General features: G+C 43.0%; 1 protein-coding gene across 2 annotated transcripts in view; it reads left to right on the forward strand.

Annotated features, from left to right (window-relative positions):
- MTTP (microsomal triglyceride transfer protein) overlaps nucleotides 1-21,078 on the forward strand; it is a 37,871-nt gene extending 16,793 nt beyond the window's left edge. For both annotated transcript variants that reach the window (XM_081924897.1, XM_081924898.1), the window contains 11 exons: nucleotides 4,836-4,996; nucleotides 6,500-6,668; nucleotides 7,734-7,841; nucleotides 9,602-9,814; nucleotides 10,583-10,794; nucleotides 11,705-11,802; nucleotides 11,900-12,021; nucleotides 13,755-13,982; nucleotides 17,745-17,869; nucleotides 18,678-18,848; nucleotides 19,384-21,078. In XM_081924897.1, the coding sequence (XP_081781023.1) occupies nucleotides 4,836-4,996; nucleotides 6,500-6,668; nucleotides 7,734-7,841; nucleotides 9,602-9,814; nucleotides 10,583-10,794; nucleotides 11,705-11,802; nucleotides 11,900-12,021; nucleotides 13,755-13,982; nucleotides 17,745-17,869; nucleotides 18,678-18,848; nucleotides 19,384-19,552 (1,776 nt within the window). In that variant the 3' untranslated portion in view covers nucleotides 19,553-21,078. The remainder of the gene's footprint in view (nucleotides 1-4,835; nucleotides 4,997-6,499; nucleotides 6,669-7,733; nucleotides 7,842-9,601; nucleotides 9,815-10,582; nucleotides 10,795-11,704; nucleotides 11,803-11,899; nucleotides 12,022-13,754; nucleotides 13,983-17,744; nucleotides 17,870-18,677; nucleotides 18,849-19,383) is intronic.
- Nucleotides 21,079-25,192: the final 4,114 nt, after the last annotated feature.

Genomic DNA, 25,192 nt, shown 5'->3' on the forward strand with positions numbered 1-25,192 from the left:
TGACTAGTGGGGTGCCACAGGGTTCTGTCTTGGGCCAGGTCTTATTCAACATCTTTATCAACAACTTGGATGATGGACTCAAGGGCATCCTGATGAAATTTGCAGATGACACAAAACTGGGAGGGGTGGCTAACACCCCAGAGGACAGGATCATACTTCAAAACGACCTTGACAGATTAGAGAACTGGGCCAAAACAAACAAGATGAATTTTAACAGGGAGAAATGTAAAGTATTGCACTTGGGCAAAAAAAATGAGAGGCACAAATACAAGATGGGTGACACCTGGCTTGAGAGCAGTACATGTGAAAAGGATCTAGGAGTCTTGGTTGACCACAAACTTGACATGAGCCAACAGTGTGACGCGGCAGCTAAAAAAGCCAAGGCAATTCTGGGCTGCATCAATAGGAGTATAGCATCTAGATCAAGGGAAGTAATAGTGCCACTGTATTCTGCTCTGGTCAGACCTCACCTGGAGTACTGTGTCCAGTTCTGGGCACCACAGTTCAAGAAGGACACTGACAAACTGGAACGTGTCCAGAGGAGGGCAACCAAAATGGTCAAAGGCCTGGAAACGATGCCTTATGAGGAACGGCTAAGGGAGCTGGGCATGTTTAGCCTGGAGAAAAGGAGGTTAAGGGGTGATATGATAGCCATGTTCAAATCTATAAAAGGATGTCACATAGAGGGAGAAAGGTTGTTTTCTGCTGCTCCAGAGAAGCGGACACGGAGCAATGGTTCCAAACTACAAGAAAGAAGATTCCACCTAAACATTAGGAAGAACTTCCTGACAGTAAGAGCTGTTCGACAGTGGAATTTGCTGCCAAGGAGTGTAGTGGAGTCTCCTTCTTTGGAGGTCTTTAAGCAGAGGCTTGGCAACCGTATGTCAGGAGTGCTCTGATGGTGTTTCCTGCTTGGCAGGGGGTTGGACTCGATGGCCCTTGTGGTCTCTTCCAACTCTATGATTCTATAAGTAGAAGAGGCCTTCTCCTTGTCCTTGTTGCTTTCTTGGTGACTTCTGTGGCCGCTGGTACCTTCTGTTCAATTGTTCTGTCTAGCAGAAGCCATTTAGATCTATAATTACAGCCATACTCATCTGGGGGCCTTACAGAGGGCTGTAAGGGGAAGGGGGCGTCAGATTGTTATGGTAAACCTAAAGGAGCTCTTCGTATTAGCTCTGCTCTCTCACTGGTTACTGTATTTTACTGTAAGTGCTATGAAAAGATTGGGGTTATAAATAGAGTATGGTATTTAGACGGACAATAATAGTATCCAGCAGTTGCATATCTCAATGTGTATATTAATATCACTCTGTTATGGCATGTAGCACAGCCTTACATATACCAAAGTCCCACATCTTGCCTCTTCGTCAGCGTTTCTTAAATGTTTTGAAGCCTGCTCCAATTCCACCCTGCTTCTGAGTGTATTCTACTTTACGAGATCCCAGTATAAGATGAGATTCAGAGAGGTGCATGTGGAACGCCCCATGAACATGAGGGCTTTGAAGGACCTACCTTGCCTTTGCAGATCCTTGGTCCTTCCAAGTGTTTCATTGGTCCTTCCAGACTCAGCAAAGGAAAAGCAATCACACAGTCACAAAGCAACCAGCAAGGGAAAGAGTGTGAGAGCAGGGCTGGATCTAGATACGTCAAAGAAGTGATTCAGTTAAACACACTGCAAACTCATACAGGGAAATTTGGTAGGGAAAGACAGAGCTCCACAGTGCCATCTGGTGCCACAGTGTTATATCACATATACAACACATGTAAAACACTTTTTCTTTACGAGCCCAGCTGAGTCCCAGGACAATTTTCTCCCTTTCCCTGCACCACTCGATTCAAGGAAGCAGGTTAGGATCATAGCATTTGCTTTCTGAAGCCAGCTAAATCTGCTTATACCTTTTCAAAAGCAATGAACTTATGAATGCATGAAACTGTTATGTACAGTCAGACTACTGACCCATCTAGTCCAATATTGTCTATTCTGATTGGCAGGGTCAAAGGCAGAGGTCTTTAAAATAATAATAATAACAAAACCCTGCTACCTGTTCCTTTTATCAAGCTGATTTTTGGTTCGAACTGATAGAGCATGGCATCTTATAGGATTCGATTTGAGTATCCTGACAGCAAACAAAACAACAGCTGGTAGCCTCACATAATTTCTGGGCCAGATCCAGTCCCACCATACTGTTTCTCAGCTGGTGACTGCAGAAACTTGCTTGAGGCCTTGGGGATGTGGAAGGAAAGGAGTTTGGATGCCCCCACAGTGTTCCTATAATCCAAAGACCACTTGGATCAAAGAAAACCAGTGGAACTGTGTGTCAGCCTTTTCTTGGAATAAGGCAAGGGTGTGTCCACAGCAGGGAGCTAAGCCAACCAGTTCTGTCTTGGTTGCCAGTAATCAGATGCTGCTGTAACTATAGCCATGCAAGCCAGAGTTTGCTCGCCTACAAGCGAAGCATATCTATAGCGTCAGATATAAATAACACAGCTACATTTCAGAATTTTGGGTTGTCCATAGTTGCACTGGACAGGTGATAGCCTCTGGGGGATGGTGGAACGACCCATTTCACAGTTTAATTGAACAACTCTGGTCTAGATGTATGCAATTACAAAACCCATAAAAAGGGTGAAAGGACACACTGAATTAAAACTGTGACATGAAACACCACAATGGAAAACAGTGTTGTTTATTTATGAGTCCATCTATCCTTCCACAGTATAATGTGGTTTTATTTTTTTATTTTTATTATATATAAAATACAGATTACAAACACAAGCCCCCAAGTTCACAGTATATTGCTGACCATTCTAAGCTTCACTAAAGCCCTGTTCATCATTGTGCTGCACATTGATAGAGAGGTTGGAGAATTCTGATGGGAATGGGAACTGAAATCATCACTTATTTGTCCCAAGTCTCAGACAGACATCAATCCAGCACATACAATCTGTATTTGCCGTTGTTGCTTTCAGTGTGCAAACAATACATAATTGGTTTTATGACCCCCCCATTTGCATTACATTTCCTTTGCATTGAATGGGGGTATGATAATGTAATAACAGTGTAATTAAGTACTTAAGTTATCTAAGTTATGTAATTTTGCCATAGTGGATAGTGGGACAAACAGTAGTTTTGGGAAAAGGTGAGCAAACGGAAACAGTGCTGTGTGTTACAAATACAGAATGGAAAATGATGCCTTCTTGCACATTAGTGACCACCATTTGAGATTAATAGTCTCCATCTGTGTTCTGGGTCATTAATACACCCCTGCTGAGCATTAATCCACAGGAAATAGCCTCCACCTCACTCATAATTACCTAATGGCTTAGCTACAATTCATGGAAGATGAACTCAGTACTGCTGAAATTGAGGGCTATTTGTGGGTAGCATCATCTGCTGTTTCTTCACTACATGGACCCTATGGAGATAGGATATTTTAGCAAAGGCTGAGCTGGTATTGATGTGGTTTCCCGATAAAGAGAGCTGAAATAAATATTGTTGAGGGAAAACAGCTGCACCTTTTCTGGGGAATGCTATAGATAATGTTAGATAACAGAAGTGGAAGCATGAAATGTGAGAGCACAGGCCAAAATACCCGCTCTGTTTCTTTGTGGAAAGTTGTTTGAAATGACAAAGTTCAACCTTTTGTTTTTCTCATGATTGTTTCCCCCCCTATGTTTTTAGCTGTTATTTTTTATCTGTAAGCCGCCTTGAGTCCTTGTCAGGGAAGAAGGCAGATTTAAAATGTTGGTTGGCATCTAGGCAGCATATAGTTCATAATTTCTGCAGGACAATGGGAATCTATTGCTGTGGCACTAGCGTACAACGTGGATAGTTCACCCCACTGTTTACAGTGGGGAGGGGACAGGTTTATTTCCTTTGCATATTCTAATATATTTAGGTCCTGCTTATTCTATATAAAGGGATGCGGGTGGCACTGTGGGTTAAACCACAGAGCCTAGGACTTGCCGCTCAGAAGGTCGGCGGTTCGAATCCCCACGGCGGGGTGAGCGCCTGTTGCTCGCTCCCAGCTCCTGCCAACCTAGCAGTTCGAAAGCATGTCAAAGTGCAAGTAGATAAATAGATACCACTCCGGTGGGAAGGTAAACTGCGTTTCCATGCACTGCTCTGGTTCTCCAGAAGCGGCTTAGTTATGCTGGCCACATGACCCAGAAGCTCCCTCGGCCAGTAAAGCGAGATGAGTACCGCAACCCCAGAGTCGGTCACGACTGGACCTAATGGTCAGGGGTCCCTTTACCTTTATTCTATATAAACTAATGGATAACGAACTGCACCTAGCAATAGTATAAAACATAACATTATATAAGGTATAAAAATGCTCATTGTGTTGAAAGAGTATACAAAAAAATGGCAGCATCAAAAAATGGCAGCATCAAAAAGAACATCAGCTGCAGATAAAAAGATTTATGTATCTGTCAATCATCACCCCAAGGTGCAATGAGCTGAAGTAAGACTTGCTGTCCTTTGAAAGCCAAGCAAATATGGAATCAGACTGAAAAAGCATGGAATCCCCACTACAGAAAAGGTCATGTGTATTGTACCCATTCACTATACATCTAAAAGCCACTCCCCCCCTCCCCCCCAGTCTTCCTGAACAGACTGTATTTGCTTTCTCATTGCTTCCCAATTAGTTCTACGGAAGACATGGGACAGGCTGCAACAGTAAGGTATTGGGTGACCAATGTGTTAAAGTTGTCCCTTTCATTTCAGCTACTGTCAGAAAACATACAGTTGCGTTTTTGACCTGTTGCAATCAGCACATAGAAATACTAACCAGTGGGGAAGATTTACCACCAATTTTGTCCATTTTTGGCAGCTCACTCAGCAGTGGAAGACTATTCGTCCACAGATGGAACCCGAAAACCTTTCCAAAGCCGATGCTGTGAAAGGATTTTTGTCATTCATTCAGAACTTGAGGAAAGCCACGACAGAAGAGATTCTTCAGATTCTGAGAAGTGAAAGCAACGTGGAAGTCCTGTGAGTTTCTGGCAACCTATTTTTCCATCTCTAGCATAACCATCTTAAACGTGCAAATCCACAGAAGGAGAATCAACATGTTCATTCAGGTTTATCTACCTAGGTGGAATCTACACACACATAAAAAAGCTGTGAAAATGCTTTTTACAAAAGCGTTTTGAAAAATACATTGACTTTTTCATTGCTCTCTCTCGTCATCTAGTGTCACATTTGTATACAGTGGTGCCCCGCAAGACGAACGCCTCGCAAGACGAAAAACCCGCTAGACGAAAGGGTTTTCCGTTTTGGAGGCGCTTCGTAAAACGAATTCCCCTATGGGGTTGCTTCGCAAGACAAAAAAAATCTTGCATCCCCCCGCGGTTTTTTTTTGGTTTTTTCACCCTTTTCTTAAGCCGCTAAGCTGCTTATCAGCTGTTCCGCTGATAAGCCGCTTAACAGCTGATCGCTGGAAGCCGCTTGACAGCTGTAGCGCTAATCCGCTAAGCTGTCAATGGGCTTGCTTCGCAAGACGAAAAAACCGCTATACGAAGAGCCTCACGGAACGGATTAATTTCGTCTTGCGAGGCACCACTGTATTGAACTTTACAACACATTTAGAACGTTTTATTTGCAGCTGTGTAGCTGAGTCCCTAAGTTACAACAGCTAATATTTTCTTCTCTTTGACGTTAGCAGAAAATTAAAGCACTGTTGTAGGGGCCTTGCTTCTATAATAACCTTTAGCACAGTGCTCAGGCCTGGAGACCCTTTTAAATTGCCTCCCAAAGTAGAAACCTCTGTGGATTGATATAGATGCAGTGTCCCCAATCTCATCGGGGCATTTAAGAGACTGGGAGTAGGATGTGGAATTTCAGCAAACCTTCATTTCCAAGCAACAGTGCCTCAACCACAGTGACTGCTTAAACAAGCTCTTTCTTAGCCAGGCTTCAATACTTTGCTTTTAAATCCAGCTTCAAACCCTGAATAAGCAGATAACCTGGTTGAAGTTTGTTGTTGTTGTTGTTGTTTAGTCGTTTAGTCGTGTCCGACTCTTCGTGACCCCATGGACCAGAGCACGCCAGGCACTCCTGTCTTCCACTGCCTCCCGCAGTTTGGTCAGACTCATGTTCGTAGCTTTGAGGACACTGTCCAACCATCTCGTCCTCTGTCGTCCCCTTCTCCTTGTGCCCTCCATCTTTCCCAAGATCAAGGTCTTTTCCCTGGAGTCTTCTCTTCTGATGAGGAGCCTCAGCTTCACGATCTGTCCTTCCAGTGAGCACTCAGGGCTAATTTCTTTAAGAATGGATAAATATTAGTGCTGATTTGTCAACCATGGTTAAGGCAGGAGGGGGGGGGGGAATGTAATTAGCTGCTTGGTGTCTTTATTATGTTAGAGACTGAGGTGACATTTGAGCTATCCTCATGCAATAAACTGACTGGAGATGCCGTAATCATCACTCTGCCAGAAAAATATGCCTTACAATAAATAATTCCTGTTTTTTTTAATCCCTTCCCTTTTCATACAGTCCCCAGTTGGTTGATGCTGTAGCCTCTGCACAGACCTCATCCTCTCTGAAAGCTATGCTGGATTTCCTGGATTTCAAGAACAAGAGTGGATCTGTCCTTCAGGAGAGGTTCCTCTATGCCTGTGGATTTGCTTCTCATCCAAACGAGTTCCTACTCAGATCTCTAATTGTAAGTCTCAGTGGTGGTAAAGGGAACATTGGTTTTTCGTGCTCAGAAAAGGAATTGCCCAGTCTTTCAGAAGAGCTGAAGATGAGCTCATGAAAGTGTGGAGAAAGTGGACAGAGAAAAGCTTTTATCCTTATTTCATCACACTAGGGGACATCCAGTGAAGCTCAATGTTGGAGGAAAAGTACTTTTTCACACAGTGTATAGTGAAACTCTGGGATTCACTCTCACAAGGGATCTTAGACAAATTCTTGGAGAATAATGGTTATGAGCCATGATGCCTGTGTTCTACCTCCACTGTCAGAGGCTGTATTTATTTGTTTGCAGTTGTTTCTGAATGGAGACTCGGTACAATGAAACTAAAAATGAGTTAAAGCAGCCTGCCTCTGAAAGCCAATTGCTGGGAATCACAAGGGAGAAAGAGTGTTGCAGACTTCCCATAGGCATCTGGTTGGCCACTGGGAGATCAAGATGCTGGACTAGAAGGGCCATTGGCCTGATCCAGCGGTCTCTTCATACATTTTAAAAACAAGACCATAAGGCTGATATATTATTTACTTAACATGGAAGCAAACCCCATTGAACTCAGTGCTTTGATTTAGCCCTCATGTTTCTGTACCATGAGCTTCACTTTCAACTGAGACAATAGCAAGGATGTGTGTACCCTTGTGAGTGAATGTCCTGACCTGCCTTGTGAAGCAGTAGGCTGGGCTAATTATTTGCAATGGGAAGCAATTCAATATGTCATTTATCCCTTCTCGTCCAGCAGATTGCCTGCAGCTCTTTGTGGAGATATTTTCACGATGGCTGTTTGGCTATTGCACACGGCGTGGCTGGGAAATGAGTTCCTTTTCGATAAGGAACTCCGTTTTCCACAACCAAACCTCAGAGTGGAACACAAAAGCACCTGAGATTGGTCTGAAACACCACCAGCTTTTCCTGGGAAGGAATAATCCTGTGGGAAAGGGAACCCAGTGAAACACATCTGAGGGGGATTGACTATACATCCAAGGGTCAGGGTTAAGAGGCAGAGACCAATAAAATCTTTTCTTCTTCATCATATAACAGAATACATATAACAGCCAGATCGGCAGCAGCGAAATCCGAGAAACAGTTGTCATCGTTATTGGGGCCCTCATCAAAAAGCTGTGTGACAAGGGAGGCTGCAAACTGCCTGTATGTATTTTCTTCTTGGTGCTGGAAACAAAAGCAAATATGAAGCTCCATCCAAGCTGACATCTTTGTCTGCTTCCATCTTTCTGGCTTCTTTCATGGTGTTCCTTACATCTGGAACAGCCTTTCAATATTTATGCCCCAAGCCAACTCCCCGCTCATGAAGCATTTCTTTCTCAGAACTGCTCTCAAATCATCCTTATTTTTCCTTACCTGCTCCTTCGGTGTAATTCACCTGTTCCTTCCTCGGACCTCTCTCTTGCCTGTCTATCCCAGGTTTGTCCATCTGATGAAGGTTGCAAATCCTCTGAGGTGAAGAGATCATGTCACTTCCATATTCTGTACAGCAACACAGCACACTGGTTTACATAAAATCTAATATTGTATCAGCAACAACAATAGCTTTTGCTGTCATGGGTGTCTCTTCCCACCACTGCCACCATTAGCCCCTCCCTAAATGGTAGACCTACTTGATTCTTTGCAGTGATCTCAAGGCTGGGTGCTGTGTTGATTTTATGGAATCCAGTAAGGAACTCATTCTATCATCCATCAAATCTATCTATATCTATCTATCTATCTATCTATCTATCTATCTATCTATCATCTATCTATCTATCTATCTATCTATCTATCTATCTATCTATCTATCATCTATCTATCTATATCTATCTATCTATCTATCATCTATCTATCTATCTATCTATCTATCTATCATCTATCTCTATCTATCTATCTATCATCTATCTATCTATCATCTATCTATCTATCTATCTATCATCTATCTATCTATCTATCTATCTATCTATCTATCTATCTATCATCTATCTATCTATCTATCTATCTATCATCTATCTATCTATCTATATCTATCATCTATCTATCTATCTATCTATCTATCTATCTATCTATCTATCTATCTATCTATCATCTATCTCTATCTATGCAGGTTTTGGTGTCCTCGGGTGTCTTCCCGTGTAAAAGTTGGGGTGTCTAGGCGACGTTTCGACGAGGTCTCACTCGTCATCTTCAGGCTGGTGCTTTCGGCTTCTTGTTACTGGAACAGAGCAGGATCTCAGTGTTTGAGTTCCTATAAATACTGTTGAGGGGGTGTGGTGTATAGCCTCCAATGTTCTGGGCAGAGAGGAAGTTCCCAGGCTAGTGTGCCTTTTCTTCTTTTGTTCCTTAATTACTTGAGGGATATCTTGAGTGATTTCTTGAGTGATATCCTGAGTACCACTTAGGTGGGTCATTAGGTGTGGATTAGTTGCTAAAGTCTTTGTGTCTTGACCTCTTGAACTTTGTGAAGAGTTTATCATCTATCTATCTATCTATCTATCTATCTATCTATCTATCTATCTGTCTATCTTCTATCTATCTATCTATCTATCTATCTATCTATCTATCATCTATCATCTATCTGTCATCTATCTATCTATCTATCTATCTATCTATCTATCTATCTATCTATCATCTATCATCTATCTATCTATCTATCTATCTATCATCTATCTATCATCTATCTATCATCTATCTATCATCTATCTATCATCTATCTATCTATCTATCTATCTATCTATCTATCTATCTATCATCTATCTATCATCTATCTAATCTATCTGCTGTACTCCTAGGTGTAATATTGCCAGATTTCCCAAGTATTATTATCATTGATTTACTACCCAATCGCATGGATTCCCCACTCCCACCCCCGCTGACCCCCTCAATATAACAGTGTTTTAGGAAGTTTTGCATTTTCTTTCCAGGCTGTTATGGAAGCCAAGAAGCTGATCTCTGGAGGTTTGAACAGGGCAAAGACGGCTGATGAAGTGAAGGTCTACCTTCTGGCATTGAAGAATGCTGTTTTGCCTGAAGCTATTCCAGACCTTCTGAAATACGCTGAGTCAGGAGAAGGCCCCATCAGCAATGTTGCTGCTTCTGCTCTGCAGAGATATCACCACTCTTTCATTACCAGTGAGGTAAAATAATAGAAAATTGCCCAAAGACAAGATGGCGCAGGTGGACATTTCAAATAATGTGTCTCTCCCTGCCTGATAGTCCCTCATTTAAATACCAGGTGTTTCTAAGTAAGATAAATATTCCATTTTTTTTTAATCATTCTATGTCCTGAAGAGTCTGGGAAGACAATTTTGAAAGCAACCCCAAAGTCTTTCCCATAAGCCTCATTGACAGATATTTTAGGGGCATAGGCAAGGTAGCACTAGGTCCTTGTCCTCTGCCCTGGACCAGTGAGCAGGAGTTGCATTGTAGGAGATATTTGTCCATCTATCCATCTGCATATCACAAGAAACTGTTAAATGCTATCTCAATTCCGGCTTATAGCCCTAAAAAGCATGAGGCTGTTTCTAGAAGGGGTGAAAAGAAGAATTAGGTGGGTAGTTATATGGGAATTTTATCTATCATTCGCTCCTACAGCTTCCAGGTAAGACTCATGACTCACATGATATCGCATCATGCCCCCCACCTCCCAGAACAAGCTGCATGTCAGTCAGAAATTCTTCCTGGTTATACTTTCGCATCCAGTCTGGGGCTGGAGGAGTCCCATTGTTTCGGACTGGTCCTGGTATAATATTCGTGAATTTTCGTACTATACTTGTATGTTGTTCCTTGAGAAGCCAGCCCATGGATCTGTTTTTATTTATTGGTGATAAATAAAATTTCCTGCTTCTGTTATGCTGCCAATTATGTACAGGTGATGAAACCTGACCAGATTGTGTCCCCATTAGGTGAAGAAAACCATGAACAGGATTTATCACCAGAACCATAAAGTTCACGAGAAGACGGTACGCACCACAGCAGCTTCCATCATCTTCAGCAACAATCCGTCCTTCATGGAAGTAAAAAACCTCCTGCTCTCTATTGGAGAGCTGCCTCTGGAAATGAATAAGTACATGCTTTCGCTAATCCAGGACATTCTACGTTTTGAAATGCCTTCCAGGTATATCAAGTTTCATTTGTTATTTATGTTTCTCCACTTGCCTGTGCATAGTGTTGTTTCAGGGCAAAGGCAAGGGCAGCATTTGGTGGGGTGGGGGCTGTACTGGAAGCATTTTCACCATGTTCAGTATAAATTCACCTTTTCAGACCGGGGGGCGGGGGGACTCAGGAGAAACTGCAAAGTACTGAGGCAAAAATATCAGTCTGGTATTTAATGGATTGGTTATTTTTTTCCTAAAAGAAGGGAAAGACCCTTAGCAGATCTAACATTTAAAATAATTTCATTATCCTTCTCTTTATAGGTAGACTACAAAAAATACATTGAGATGTTAAATTTTCATTTCAGTTGTTTTTATTACTATACCAGAAAATCCAGGATCTTTGGCCTAGAGCAGGCATCCCCAAACTCGGCCCTCCAGCTGTTTTGGGACTACAGTTCCCATCATCCCTGACCACTGGTCTTGTTAGCTAGGGATGATGGGAGTTGTAGTCCCAAAACAGCTGGAGGGCCGAGTTTGGGGAAGCCTGGCCTGGAGCCCTTGTGGCAATGCCACATTCACTGCCTCCCTCAAGCCTCCTCACCACATCTGAATATTCCTATAATTGTTATTCCTTTACTGTTCTTTTAACCAGTGAATTTCTTACATAAATAATCAACTTCATCTAACAATTTCCTCCAGTGGTTCTTATGTAGTGATTAGAACTTTACAGAATCATCAGTAATTTCAGCAACTTTTGGGTTAAAACCTTTTGCAATCTGTAGGCCAATATAATAATAACATTTTAATCTTCTGGTTGTGGTCTTTTGATTACACTACTCAAGCAACACAAACCTTCCCATTTGCTGCATGTTGCCATTTGTAGAAGATATTTAATTTTCTGATGGTTAAGGACACTTTTTTGTGTTTCAGCAAAATGATCCGTAAAGCTCTGAAGGATATCTCCATTCATAACTATGACCGATTTGCGAAAACAGGTTCTTCCTCAGCTTTCTCGGGTTACCTAACACGTAAGTGACTAACAAACTAGATAGTAGGTTTTAATTACATTTATTGACACTCAGTTTCACCAGAAATCCTTACAACTTAGCTCTCTGTTTAATCAAGGTTCTCCGGATGTGTCATCCACCTATAGCCTTGACATACTCTACTCTGGCTCTGGAATCTTAAGAAGAAGTAACCTGAATATCTTTCTTTTCAATAAATACGCTCAACTTCATGCCAACCAGGTAAGTCCCTTGCGCTACTAGAGTAATAACTCAGCGAAAAAGTATAAGTGTGCAGCTTGGACATAATGTGGTCGCTCCATTATACCATACTTTGAACCAATGTGCCTGGTGGATTGAGCCCCTCAAATGGAAATGTAAGAAGCTGCCTTATAGTTTGGGGTCAGACTGTTGTCTAGGTCAGTACCCTCTGTTGTGACTGGCAGATCCTTTCCAGGGTTTCATGCAGAGCTCTTTCTTATCTGCCTCCTAATCAGAGATGCAAGAGAATAAACCTGTGACATTCTGCATGCACTCAGCTATGGTCTCTCCCTTAAGAGTGTTCCCTTATCCAAGGTTTGTTACAGAAGTAGCACTACCATTTTTGTCCGAGCTCTTGTTTTTTGATGACAGTGGGAGAGTGTTGTTGCACTCATATACTGCTTGTGAAATTCCCACAGTCTTCTGGTTGGACAATACAGTCATACCCTGGGTTACAGATGCTTCAAGTTGCGCTTTTTCGGGTTATGGACCTCTGAAACCCAGAAGTACTGGAATGGATTACTTCCAGGTTTTGGCAGTTGTGCATGCACAGAAGTGCTAAATCGCACTTTGCACATGCGCAGAAGCGCCGAATCGCAACCCGCGCATGCGCAGACACACCTATGCGGGTTGCGAATATGCCTCCCACATGGATCATGTTTGCAACCCGAGCATCCACTGTGCAGGAATAGATGGCCCTTTTATCTGATCCAACAAGACTCTTCTTATGTTCTTACAGAGGCTGTGTTTATATGTAACACTAAACCACAGTGTAGCCCTAAGTGGATGAACCTCCACAAGCCCAAGCCCAATGCCTGGCTTGCATGTTCCTTCCCTGCCCTCTCCTCCTGCTTAGTTCTCCCCCGCCCTCCTATGATGGCATTCAATTTCCTCAAATCCTTACTGTCCAAACAAACCAGGAATCCTGTTCTAATAAATTTCAAACTAAGATAACTTCAAACTATGAGTTATCAGTTTGCTTTATTGAACAGAGTTATTTTTAATCCAGAATTCCAGATTTGTATATAACACTAAGATGACATTCAAGGAAAATCGGCAGGCATCTTGGCAGCTTTCCTCTGGTCACATTGGAGGTGTACAGTCATACCCCGGGTTACAGACACTTCAAGTTGTGTTTTTTCAGGTTATGGACCTGCTGAAACCCAGAAGTACTGGAATGTGTTACTTTCAGGTTTTGGCGGTCGCGCATGCGCAGAAGCGCCGAATTGCAACCCATGTGTGCACAGATGCACCACTGCAGGTTGTGAACACTGTGGGTTGAGAACGCGTATCCCGCATGGATCACATTCGCAACCTGAGCATCCACTGTACTATGCTCTGACTTTCTGAGGGCTCACCCAGTGGCATTGAACCATGATGATTTAGCATTACGTGTGAACCAGTCTAGACAGCAAGATGCAAAAGAGAACAGGCCTATTCCATCTAATAGTTGTGCAGAAGAAGGAATTTCAGCAGCTGCAGTTTTTCACACCCTTGGATGAAAAAGCCACATTGATAAAACTTTCTGTGCAACTCTGACCTAAAAGGAGCCATGCCGTGCCTCTCTTTTGGACACCTAGATATAAAAGGAGGGCATGGTCTGATGGCACATTTTGTAGCTACCTTGTGGACTTTAAAGAGGTATGGATGGCATGTGCTTGCCTGCAAGTGGTCATCATTCATCATGCAAGCTGTGTGTTCCTATCTCCTTTTAGGTGGTGATTGAGGCTCAGGGCCTAGAATCCATTATAGCTGCATCTGCTGATGAAGGTGAAGAAAATCTAGAGTCTTTCGCTGGTGTGTCAGCGCTCATGTTTGATGTTCAGCTTAGACCCGTTACTTTTTTCCAAGGGTATGGCGATCTCATGTCTAAAATGTTCTCAGCCACTGGAGACCCCATAAGTGTGGTGAAAGGACTCATCCTTCTGATGGATTACTCACAGGTGAGTTCTGCATACCGCTAATTAAATACTGTATTTTTTGCTCTATAAGACTCACTTTTTCCCTCCTAAAAAGTAAGGGGAAATGTATGTGCGTCTTATGGAGCAAATGCAGGCCGCACAGCTATCCCAGAAGCCAGGACAGCAAGAGGGGTTGCTACTTTCACTGCACAGCGATCCCTCTTGCTGTTCTGGCTTCTGAGATTCAGAATATATTTTTTCTTGTTTTCCTCCTCCAAAAACTAGGTGCGTCTTGTGGTCTGGTGCGTCTTATAGAGCGAAAAATACGGTAGCTTCTGTGAATACCGTATTTTTCACTCTATATGAAGCACTTTTTCCCCTCCAAAAATTAAGGGGAAATGTGTGTGCGTCCTATGGAGTGAATGCAGGCTCCTTCGCTTCAGGGATAGAAAGGCAAAGCCTCTGAAGCACAGAGGGAGCGCTCACTCTGCACTCCGGAGGCTTCACGTTGCTTTCGCTGAAGCCTGGAGAGCGAGAGGGGTCAGTGCGCACCGACCCCTCTCACTCTCCAGGCTTCAGGGATAGCCGCCTGAAGCCTGCGGAGCTCAGCACGAGTTCCCGCTGCACTCCGTAGGCTTCAGGTTCCTTTCGCTGAAGCCGGGAGAGCAAGACTCTCCTGGCTTCAGCAGAGAGGGAGAGCTGCGCAGCACCCCTTCAGCCAAGCAGGAGGAGAAATGGAAGGGGCTCCATTTCTCCTGCCGCTTCGCTGAAGGGGTGCTGAGCAGAGAGGGGGAGATTTTTTCCTCCTTGTTCTCCCCCTCTAAAACAAGGTGTCTATATTCCCATTGGTGGGAAGTGGGAGATGCTATCCTGCCATTGAGTTATTCAGAGTCTACATGCAACCAACTGACAAATGCTAAGCTCAAATGCTTAAACCTCATCAAGGGGAGAAATCACTGACATTCATAGTTTCATAAAAACAAGAAACAAGGAACATTTTTTATAACTGTGCTTAGATATGATGTAACACAATACACCATTTTATGTATTGCTGTTTTCCCCCAAGTGTTTTATTTCTTATTCACCATATGATTGCATATTCTGAAGTACATGTAGCCATGGGGAAATGTCAGGTATTTTTCAACCTGTGGCAGCAGTTTCCTGTAGCATTTGATTGTATTTCATTAAACTCTCGTATGAATGAGTACTTTAAATCTCCCTTTTTGATATAAATCCCGTTGCTGTGACTAACTGTAATTGAAAATCAGATGGCGTTATGAATCTAGGCTAAGATTCATATGTTTGTTTAGAAATGTACAGAGAACCACCATTACCCAGTATGGTTATATCGAGTATCAGACAAGGACTGGGGCAACCCAGGTTCATATCTCCATTTAACCATGAAGCTCACTGGGTGATCTTGGGTCAGAGACTCTCTTCCAGCTCTATGTACCTCTCCGGGCTAGTGTAATGATTAAACAGGAGCAAGCCCTGCCCCCAACACACACACACATAAAAGAAAGAGGAATCTCTGCCCTTTCCCCAGGACTGGAGCAGCTCCATGGCTAGTAACGTGAAGTCACATTTATTTGCTTATATTTTACAAATTTATAAATCACCTCATAGCATGAAGCCATGGGAGTGGTGTGCAGGATAAAAATAGAATAAAGTAGAAAAACACAAGCTCTAAAAGCAAACGAGCCCAATGTGCAGATTTGCTATTATTTAAAGCATCTTTAAAAATCTGCCTTGCTGAATTACAGTAAAAAATCTAGCCGTTCCCCCATTGTTTTGCTTGTTAAAGCAAAGGACAATGGGGAAAAGTGCTCTTTTCAGTCCCATCTTCTTCTCCCATTTTATACACCTTCCATTTTGATGGGTCTTACTTCAGCATAAGTTGTGCATCGGATCTGGACACATCATGCCTTGTCTCAGGCCATGTAGTATGGCTATATTTAAAGTTAATCTGATTTCCAAGTCCTGTGAACTTTAAAATCTTGGCTGTCTATCAGCATTCAAATGAAATGACTTGCTCTGACCCTGAGCTATTATCACTTCCAAAATTGACTCAGTGCGATGGACTTCCAGTCCAGCTGTAAAAGATTCTGACAGCTGTAAGCTTCAGCCTTGGCAGAAAGCTCTGTGAATGCAACTATCTCTTCCTGCCTGCCCATAAAGCTCTATCTGCAACCATTTGGCACTTCTTGCAACAGCTCTTTTGCACAAATTCTTGCAGCAGGTGGTCTAATACTGGAGAGAAGTGGTTTCTTTTTTGTGTCTTCCCAACTTCCTCTAGAAGGCATGCAGGGGTCAGCAAACTTTTTCAGCTGGGGGCCGTTCCATTGTCCCTCAGACCTTGTGGGGGGCCGGACTATATTTTGAAAAATATATATGAATGAATTCCTATGCCCCACAAATTACTCAGAGATGCATTTTAAATAAAAGCACACATTCTACTCCTGTAAAAACACCAGGCAGGCCCCACAAATAACCCAGAGATACATTTTAAATAAAAGGGCACATTCTACTCATGTAAAAACATGCTGACTGTCTGCGGGCCGGATTGAGAAGGCGATTGGGCCGGATCCAGCCCCCGGGCCTTAGTTTGCCTACCCATGGCATAGACAGAGCCTTGTGATTAGCAACCTCAAGTTTTGCAGGCATTCAGATAATCTCATGCAAATGGGGCTTGAATTTTCTGGATTGGAAACTTAATAATAATAATAATTTTATTATTTATATGCCACCCATCTGGCTGGGTTTCCCCAGCCATTCTGGGCAGCTTCCTGCAAGAAATGCTGAATTGGCTGAATTGAGTGGAGATACATGCTTGCTTTTTAAAATGTCTCACTTTCCACACAGCATTAACAGCATTCCCAAGAGATGCATTTCGGTCTGAAAGATGTCCCTAAGGCAACTCCTGGTGTGGTGGTCTCACTCTGCCAGCCTTATCTATGGTTACTTCTGCATTTAACTGGCACTGCAAGACTTTCACAACCAGATGATTGGAATTTGTGAATGGTAGTTGGTTGCTGATGTATCTTTCTTACATAACTTTTCCCGTGCTGTGTGGGATTTATATTGGTGTTCCTGCAGCAGGTCAGGGGACGAAGATTGTCAGGAAGCCTGTGGAGAATTCTCCCATGTCTCTTAAATGCAATGTAGACAAGGACCATAAAATCTATTTAAATCTGCAGGTTAACTTTAGTCCCATCACTTCACCCTGTTTCTGAAGCTAAGTCAGGAAAATCAAGACAGGTCTTTTAAATATTTCCATTCCTTCACATTCTGCTCTTAAACTCATGTTAAAACAGTAATGTAAAAGGTAAAGGTACCCCTGCCCGTACGGGCCAGTCTTGCCAGACTCTGGGGTTGTGCGCCCATCTCACTCAAGAGGCCAGGGGCCAGCGCTGTCCGAAGACACTTCCGGGTCACGTGGCCAGTGTGACATCGCTGCTCTGGCGAGCCAGAGCTGCACATGGAAACGCTGTTTACCTTCCCGCTAGAAGGCGGTCCCTATTTATCTACTTGCACCCGAGGGTGCTTTCGAACTGCTAGGTTGGCAGGCGCTGGGACCGAGCAACGGGAGCGCACCCCGCCGCGGGGATTCGAACCGCCGACCTTTCGATCATGTAAGCTTAAATAATGCCCAATCCATGGTAACAATAATTCAACAATAAAGAAGAACCTAATTCACAAACAAGTAAGCAATATCACAATAAAACCAGTTAAGAACAGATTTTAAATATTGGTCATATATTGAATAAAACAAGAAATATTCATTGTGCACCATTTTGCATCTAGGTAATTCAGCTACAGTCTGGGCTGGTTTGCAGCACGGAATTCCAGGGAGGCCTGGCCATTGATATTTCTGGAGGAATGGAATTCAGCCTTTGGTACAGAGAATCCAAAACCAATGTTAAAAACCGGTGAGATGACCTAACTCCAGTCATCCTTAAAGGAAATGCATCAAATGATTTTGTCAACATAGGGAATTTTAAATCTGAAAGCGTGGAAATCTTAAAACACTTAGCAATATGAATTGAATCCCTGTTTTAGACAGAAATATTCATGTTTCTTTCTTTGGAGGGACTGTTTTTGTCTAACTGATTTCAAAAACTATGCTGGCAACGATGCAGTTGTAATCCTCATCAGACTTACCTGGAAGTCAGTCAGTCCCATTTAACACTCGTTTTTTCTGAGCAGACTTTGACTTTCATAGGATTTTGCTGCAAATGTATAAGGGCAATTCATGATGCATAATCACCATGCTTACGCAAAGTTCTTGCACCTCCCCCAAAAGGTGCTCAAGGTTAGGCTTTGTTGAGGTTGTGGGGAACATATTGACAGCCCTTCTATGTAAAAGTGGATTTCATTAGTTGGCATATTGGTAAGAGGAGTTTCTCAGGCTATCTGTGGGATTTGAGGATGGCTTTATCAAATTGAGATTCAGAGTGGAATTCGATGTGGCAATTGAATTGGAACTGCAGCCACATGTCGAGTACTCCCTTCTCTGCTGTTTAGGCATATTTACTTGTCTTGGGATGTCCTAAAATGTGCTTTCCTACCACTAGGAACCAGTGATACAGAGACATTGGGGAGGTGGCATGATGTGGTGGCCTTGTTACCTAATGGAGTTCGCGGGAAGTTACAGACGGGAGGGACGCTCCTGTTCTTTGGGTGCTGGAATGGTATCTAATATATGACGTCCTGGTTTATCTCAATCTCTTCTTGCAGGGGAGCTGTGGTGATAGTCGGCACCATTGTTGTGGATGCGCTCTTCGTCAAGGCTGGCATGGAAAGCAGTGTTGAAGCCGAAACAACTCTGGACTTTGTCTCTACAGTGCAGTTTTCACAATATCCGTTTTTAGTTTGCTTGCAGATGGACAAAATTGAAAGTCCTTCCAGGTAGGAAGTAGGGGGAGCTATTTGTCTGTAATGTTAACAGTGTACAGTGGTACCTCAGTTTAAGAACTTAATCTGTTCCTGAAGTCCATCCTTAAACCTAATCCATTCTTAAACCAAGGCGTGCTTTCCCTAATGAGGCCTCCCACTGCTGGTGCCCTTCCACTGTTTGGCTTCAGTTCGTAGACCGACGTAAAGTTCTCAAACTGGAATACTACTTCTGGTTTTGCGGAGTTTGCAAACTGAAGAGTTCGTAAACAGGACTGTTCGTAAGTCGAGGTACCACTGTACTGTAACTAGACTCAGGGAGGGTTGGCTTAGGAAGAGTGTCAGGAAGTGGATTCAGAGGCTGGTGGGCCTGGAGGTTTCTACCAACCCTGGTGAAATCCTGAAAATTGGCTTCTTTATATCTTTAGAATATGCTGGGTGGGAAGAGATTTTGCCACAAAACTAAGAATTAAGAACTACTGCTCATAGGATAGATACTTTATGCCACCCGAGTTACAATATGTAATGCAATATTATCATTATTTTGTAGGAGATACTTAGTTAAATATGAAAGTCTACCATCAGGAGAATCTTATACCTCCCGGAAAGGAAAAGTGAGGCTGCTGGCTGGTTCCGAATATCCCCTTCACCAAGAGAACTCCAACATGTGCAAGAAAGTTTTCAGTGATCAGCCTGACTCCTCGGAAAACTGGTTTTGAAACAGGCGCCGGATCTTTCATTTGACCCCAACCGTGGCTGATGTTGGCTTTTGCACGTACTGCCATGCTGGCTTAGGGCCTGAATCTGTGATACTTGAGCCCATGAAAGCTTTACTGTCAACTTCAAGAGGCCCAGAATCTTGAGTGCGTGTTCACTGTGTTTACATATTTACATATATTTAAAGAAACCCTTTTTTATGTGACAAGTTAAGGAAATCATACAAATTGACGCAATTCTAGGCACTCATGGAGGGTCCAGTTAGATGTGTTGTGTGGCCATGTGCAGATCTTCCTGAGTCCCTTTGTTTGGTTTTAAAAACACCTGGGGGCAGGCACTTTGGATTGGGGCCACAGTGAAGGAGCAGAGAGGGCTTAACCCATGGGTAAGCAAACTAAGGCCCGGGGCCCAGATCCGGCTCAATCGCCTTCTCAATCCTAGCCCGCAGACGGTCTGGGAATCAGCATGTTTTTACATGAGTAGAATGTGCCCTTTTATTTAAAATTCATCTCTGGGTTATTTGTGGGGCCTGCCTGGTGTTTCTACATGAGTAGAATGTGTGCTTTTATTTAAAATGCATTTCTGGGTTATTTGTGGGGTATAGTAATTTGTTCATTCCCCCCCCCCCAATATAGTCTGGCCCCCCACGAGGTCTGAGGGACAGTGGACTGGCCCCCTGCTGAAAAGGTTTGCTGACCCCTGGCTTAACCCATTTCCTGCACCTCATTTCTGCAAATTAAGTCACTGCTCCTCAGCCATGAAGTTACTTTTACCCATGGGAAGGGATTGGAAGGGGGGCACTTGTTCTTGTCTTTTATTGCTTCATAGCAGCATTAGAGCTGTAACAGCAGCAATTTAAGTAAAGGACATGATTCAGGGGGAAAGGGGGGGTTTCCTTTCTTAAATATCACAACCCTATTCCCAGTCTTCCCCACCACCCACCTCCAGCTACTTTTAACCAAAGAAAAAAGACCACAGGAGTTCCAATGATCTGATTTTGCCCTGGGGCCAGTATCACTCTGGCATTGACATTAAAAACACTGCAAACACACACTGTTTCTTGAAGGAAGAAACAGAAAGGTCCGTGGTTCTATCAGGTGTTTTTAAAATCTGCACAGTAAAAATAATGATTATTTATTATTTCAGTTGTAATCCTGCCTTTAGTGGAACCCATTTTTTAAAGTGCAGTAGTGTTCCATGCTAAGGTAGCACAAATAAACATTAATGCAACCCAAACTGAAACCTTGCACCAGTTCCCGGACAATTCCTGCTCATTTTAATGGGACATGAGCAGAAGATTTAGCTGGATGCTGTTGTGTGGTTTAACTGAAAAACAAAAAATATTGGAGTTAGGATAATGGATGGAAATATGCTAATGCATGCTGTACAAAAGAGATAGAATTGTGTGTTCATAAATATTTTCCATGTATTATACTAACCCCAGGCTTTTTTAATGTACTGTTTGCAAGATGAAGAACAATGCTGTGCATATGTACTTACTTGAAAGTAAATCCTACTGTGTTCATTAGGACTTAGTCCCTAGTTCTGTGGTTAAGGATGGAGGAAGACATTTGAATCAGCTCACAGATTTGCACTTCCTGAAACAAGAAGTGAAGCAAAACACAGCCATCCTTTGAAATTCACACTTCTCTGAATGTCGCAATGCGGTTCTCCAACCAGATAATGTAAATGCATATAAAGCTTATATTAGTGTCATAGAAAAATTGCAGTATAATGGAGAAAATTGTTTGCGACAAAACTGTTTTGTAGGCAAAACTGGATATAAAACGTGCAAGGAGAAATGCACACTAAACTACTGACCTATTTGATGTGGAAATATAGGGAACTGGATTTAAGACTGGGGGGAAATGAGATTTTGATAAAATCCTGAAATTGACAGATTTGCCCATCGTTATTTAGGATTGCACACTTAGGCTAGTACTCCTTTTCGTTTTGTGGTTTGTTTAATCAGCACTGTGTTTGAAAGGACTTGGGTTGTTAACCTATGTGTTTGTAAATGCTTGCTTATCTTTTTTTTTTAAAAAAAAATTGTGTGCAGTTGGAGACAGTTCTGATTTGGGAGAGGGTAAAATCCCACGTCGTAAATTTGCTCTTCTGAAAGCCAATCGGTGGCTTCAGTGGAAATAAACATGGTTCACACTGGTGCTTTTAAACGATCTCATTCTGAAATGTGGTGGAAGTAGGAATGTGTTCACACAGACATCACTCAATTGGGCCAGGAGAGGACAACATCAGGACTTGAAAGAGCCTCCTCTCTGTCTCACCTCCTAATTACCCTTTTTACAAAGGATCCACCTCATGGTTTTGACATGTGTGATTTTTGGGCAGTCGTGGGCCTCATTAATGGTAGACTTGCATTCTGGGCAATGAGCAATATGGCATGTAAATAGATTTAAATAACTCTGCAGTTGAGAAGTTGCTGGGGTTTACCTTCCCCTTTTGTAGTTAAAGTATCTACCGTGCATAGAATCGCTCACAAAGCTAACACACTGAATTTATTTTTGTGATGGGTAGAAACCATTAGGGAGAGACTGGATTTATTGGGAGCATCTGCAGAGGATTACAAGGATGACTAAACTGCATTGACAAATCTATTTCCTCTAATCCTGAACCATACACACACACATATGCACAGACTGAGTGTAGTTTTCCTGCTATGCTCTTGACATCTTCACAAAAATGTTTTACCACCCTAGATGCATTTAAGTGATCATTATTATGATTATGGTGCTATTTTAGGCTGCATCAATAGAAGTATAGTACAGTGGTACCTTGGGTTACAGACACTTCAGGTTACAGACTCCACTAACCCAGAAATAGTACCTCAGGTTAAGAACTTTGCTTCAGGGTGAGAACAGAAATCGTGGTCCGGCGGCGCTGCAGCAGCAGGAGGCCCCATTAGCTAAAGTGGTACCTCAGGTTAAGAACAGTTTCAAGTTAAGAACGTACCTCCAGAATGAATTAAGTTCTTAACCCGAGGTACCACTGTATCCCGATCAAGGAATGTAATAGTACCACCCCATTCTCCCTGGGTCAGACCACACCTGGAGTATTGGGTCCAGTTCTGGAGACCACAATTTCAGAAGAATAATAACAAGCTGCGGGGCAACCAAGATGATCAAGGGCCTGGAAACCAAGCCTTATGAGGAACTGTTGAGGGAGCTGGGTATGTCTAGCCTGGAAAAGAGGAGACTGAGAGGAGCTATGATAGCCATCTTCAAGTATCTAATGGGCTGTCACATGGAAGATGTTATGTAGTGAGTTGAATAGGATTCAGAATGCAGCAGTCTGATTGGTCCTAGAACAATAGGGTCCAGAATGCAGCAGTCTGATTGGTCCACAGGAGCCACCCAATCCAGCTCCAGGTAGAAGTGAATCCGCAACCTGATTGGCCTACAAGTGAATTCCAGAATTAGCCAATCATGTGGGGCCCATTGTGTAAATAATGTATAATAAAGCAGACATTCTGGGGGAACTTCCATTCCTCCTCACCACTTTGAAATGAATAAAGAGTATGAAATCCACTCTCGTCTCCGAGTATATTTCAGAAGATGAAGCAAGTTTCTTTTCCCCTGCTCCGGAAGGTAGGGCCTAAACCTAGGGATTCAAGTTAAAAGAAAGGAGATTCCAACTCAACATCAGAAGGCTCTTCCTGATGTTAAGAGCTGTTTACAATGGTATCCCTCGGGAGGTGGTTGGCTCTCCTCCATTGGAAGTTTTTAAGCAGAGGTTGAATGGCCATATGTCAGGGATGCTTTAGTTGAGATTCCTGCCTTGCAGGGGTTTGAATTAGATGACCCTTGGTATCCCTTCCAACTCTATGATTCTGTGGTTGTTCTGCCAGGGCCCGAATGGTTGGTAATGGGGCTGCTGCCAAGCTATTCCTTACAACGCCATTCCTAGGTGTGAAGGTCAAAGTACTCTTGTTCAGTTGTAGTGATGGGGATGAGAAGTGGTTTAATTTTGTTTGAAGGGCTGGGGTTGGTACTACTTAAGCAGTTTTATTGTGCTGATAATTTTGTTTATTAGTTGTCCGGCTGTGCAAAACTCCTCATCCCCCAACTAATCCTTGCAGACCCACTAAGGTAGCTGGTCAGCTGTTCCTACACAGAATATTCCATTTAACTCTTCAGGGTTAGTCTAATACTGCCATAACTATCAGTAAAGTGTCAGATTTTGGGGGAAAGATCTTTAAACACACCACATAGCTTTGTACCGTATAATGTAGAAGAAGCTAATTGCCTTTCCTCATAAATTGGTAAAAAATATTTAACACAACAGCTGAAGCTAACAGAAGCAATCCCATACCTTTGATGCAACTGATTTTCTTCATGGCAGTAGGATTTGCAGCTAATGTCATAACTTGGGGGGGGGAAACAAGGTGCTCTCCTGTAAAGGCATTGCAGGATCATGACCTCTTCATTAGGAAAAATGAATGAAATTTGTTCCTGGCTATTCCTCGAATAAGGCTGATCGCCGAAGAATTGATGCTGTCAGGGCATCTGACAGATGCTTTTGAATTATGGTGCTGGAGGAGACTCTTGAGAGTCCCATGGACTGCAAGAAGATCAAACCTCTCCATTCTTAAGGAAATCAGCCCTGAGTGCTCACAGGAAGGACAGATCATGAAGCTGAGGCTCCAATACTTTGGCCACCTCATGAGAAGAGAAGACTCCCTGGAAAAGACCCTGATGCTGGGAAAGATGGAGGGCACAAGGAGAAGGGGACGACAGAGGACGAGATGGTTGGACAGTGTTCTTGAAACTACAATCATGAGTCTGACCAAATTGCGGGAGGCAGTGGAAGACAGGAGTGTCTGGCGTGCTCTGGTCCATGGGGTCACGAAGAGTCGGACACGACTAAACGACTAAACAACAACAACAATTCCTCGAATGCTCCACATCCCTAATTCTTCAGAGGTGAGTGGCTGGAGTTGTCCCCCCTCTCCCACTGATAACTGTGTTAGAAAAAAGAAATACCGTACATACTCCAACAACAACAAAATCCAAATTCCTAATTTGGTAATCCTCAGATGACATCACTTATTTATATTTTCTTGTCAGATAAAGTATTTACTTCATATGTTGGTCACAAGATGCTGAGAGAAATGAAAGAGCCACTATTGGACTTTGACACAGGTTCAGTTCTCCACTCAGCCACAAAGCCTACTGGGTGACCTTGGGCCAATCACCAACCTACCTCACAGGGCTGTTGTGAGGATGAAAAATGGGTGCATATGCTGCCTTGGGGCTTCTTGGAGGAAGAATAAATAAAAATGTTTAACATTTTTCATCACTAACATGACTGTGGTATCAAGGAGACACTGTCCAACTAATCCAGAGCTTTCATGTGAAAGGGCTTGCATATTTACTTCAATTTCAGTGCAATTCCTCTGTGCGTGCAACTGCTGCTCTTGTGTTGAAAGAATGCAGAGCTCACAACAGAGCTCCATGTGTGCCCTGCAACTCCTATGGCTGCAAGGAGAAGTTGCATTTCCCAGGACTCCGAAACACCTCAGCTGCTCCCATAGTCTAGATGCCCAGGAGGGATAGAGGGAAAGACGTCTCTGCTCCACCATAGCAAGATAAGATGAGGTGGAAAGAGCAGTCCTGCAGTCACAA

The sequence above is a fragment of the Podarcis melisellensis genome (assembly GCF_964234715.1).
Source record: "Podarcis melisellensis genome assembly, chromosome: 9".
NCBI classification, from domain to species: domain Eukaryota; kingdom Metazoa; phylum Chordata; class Lepidosauria; order Squamata; family Lacertidae; genus Podarcis; species Podarcis melisellensis.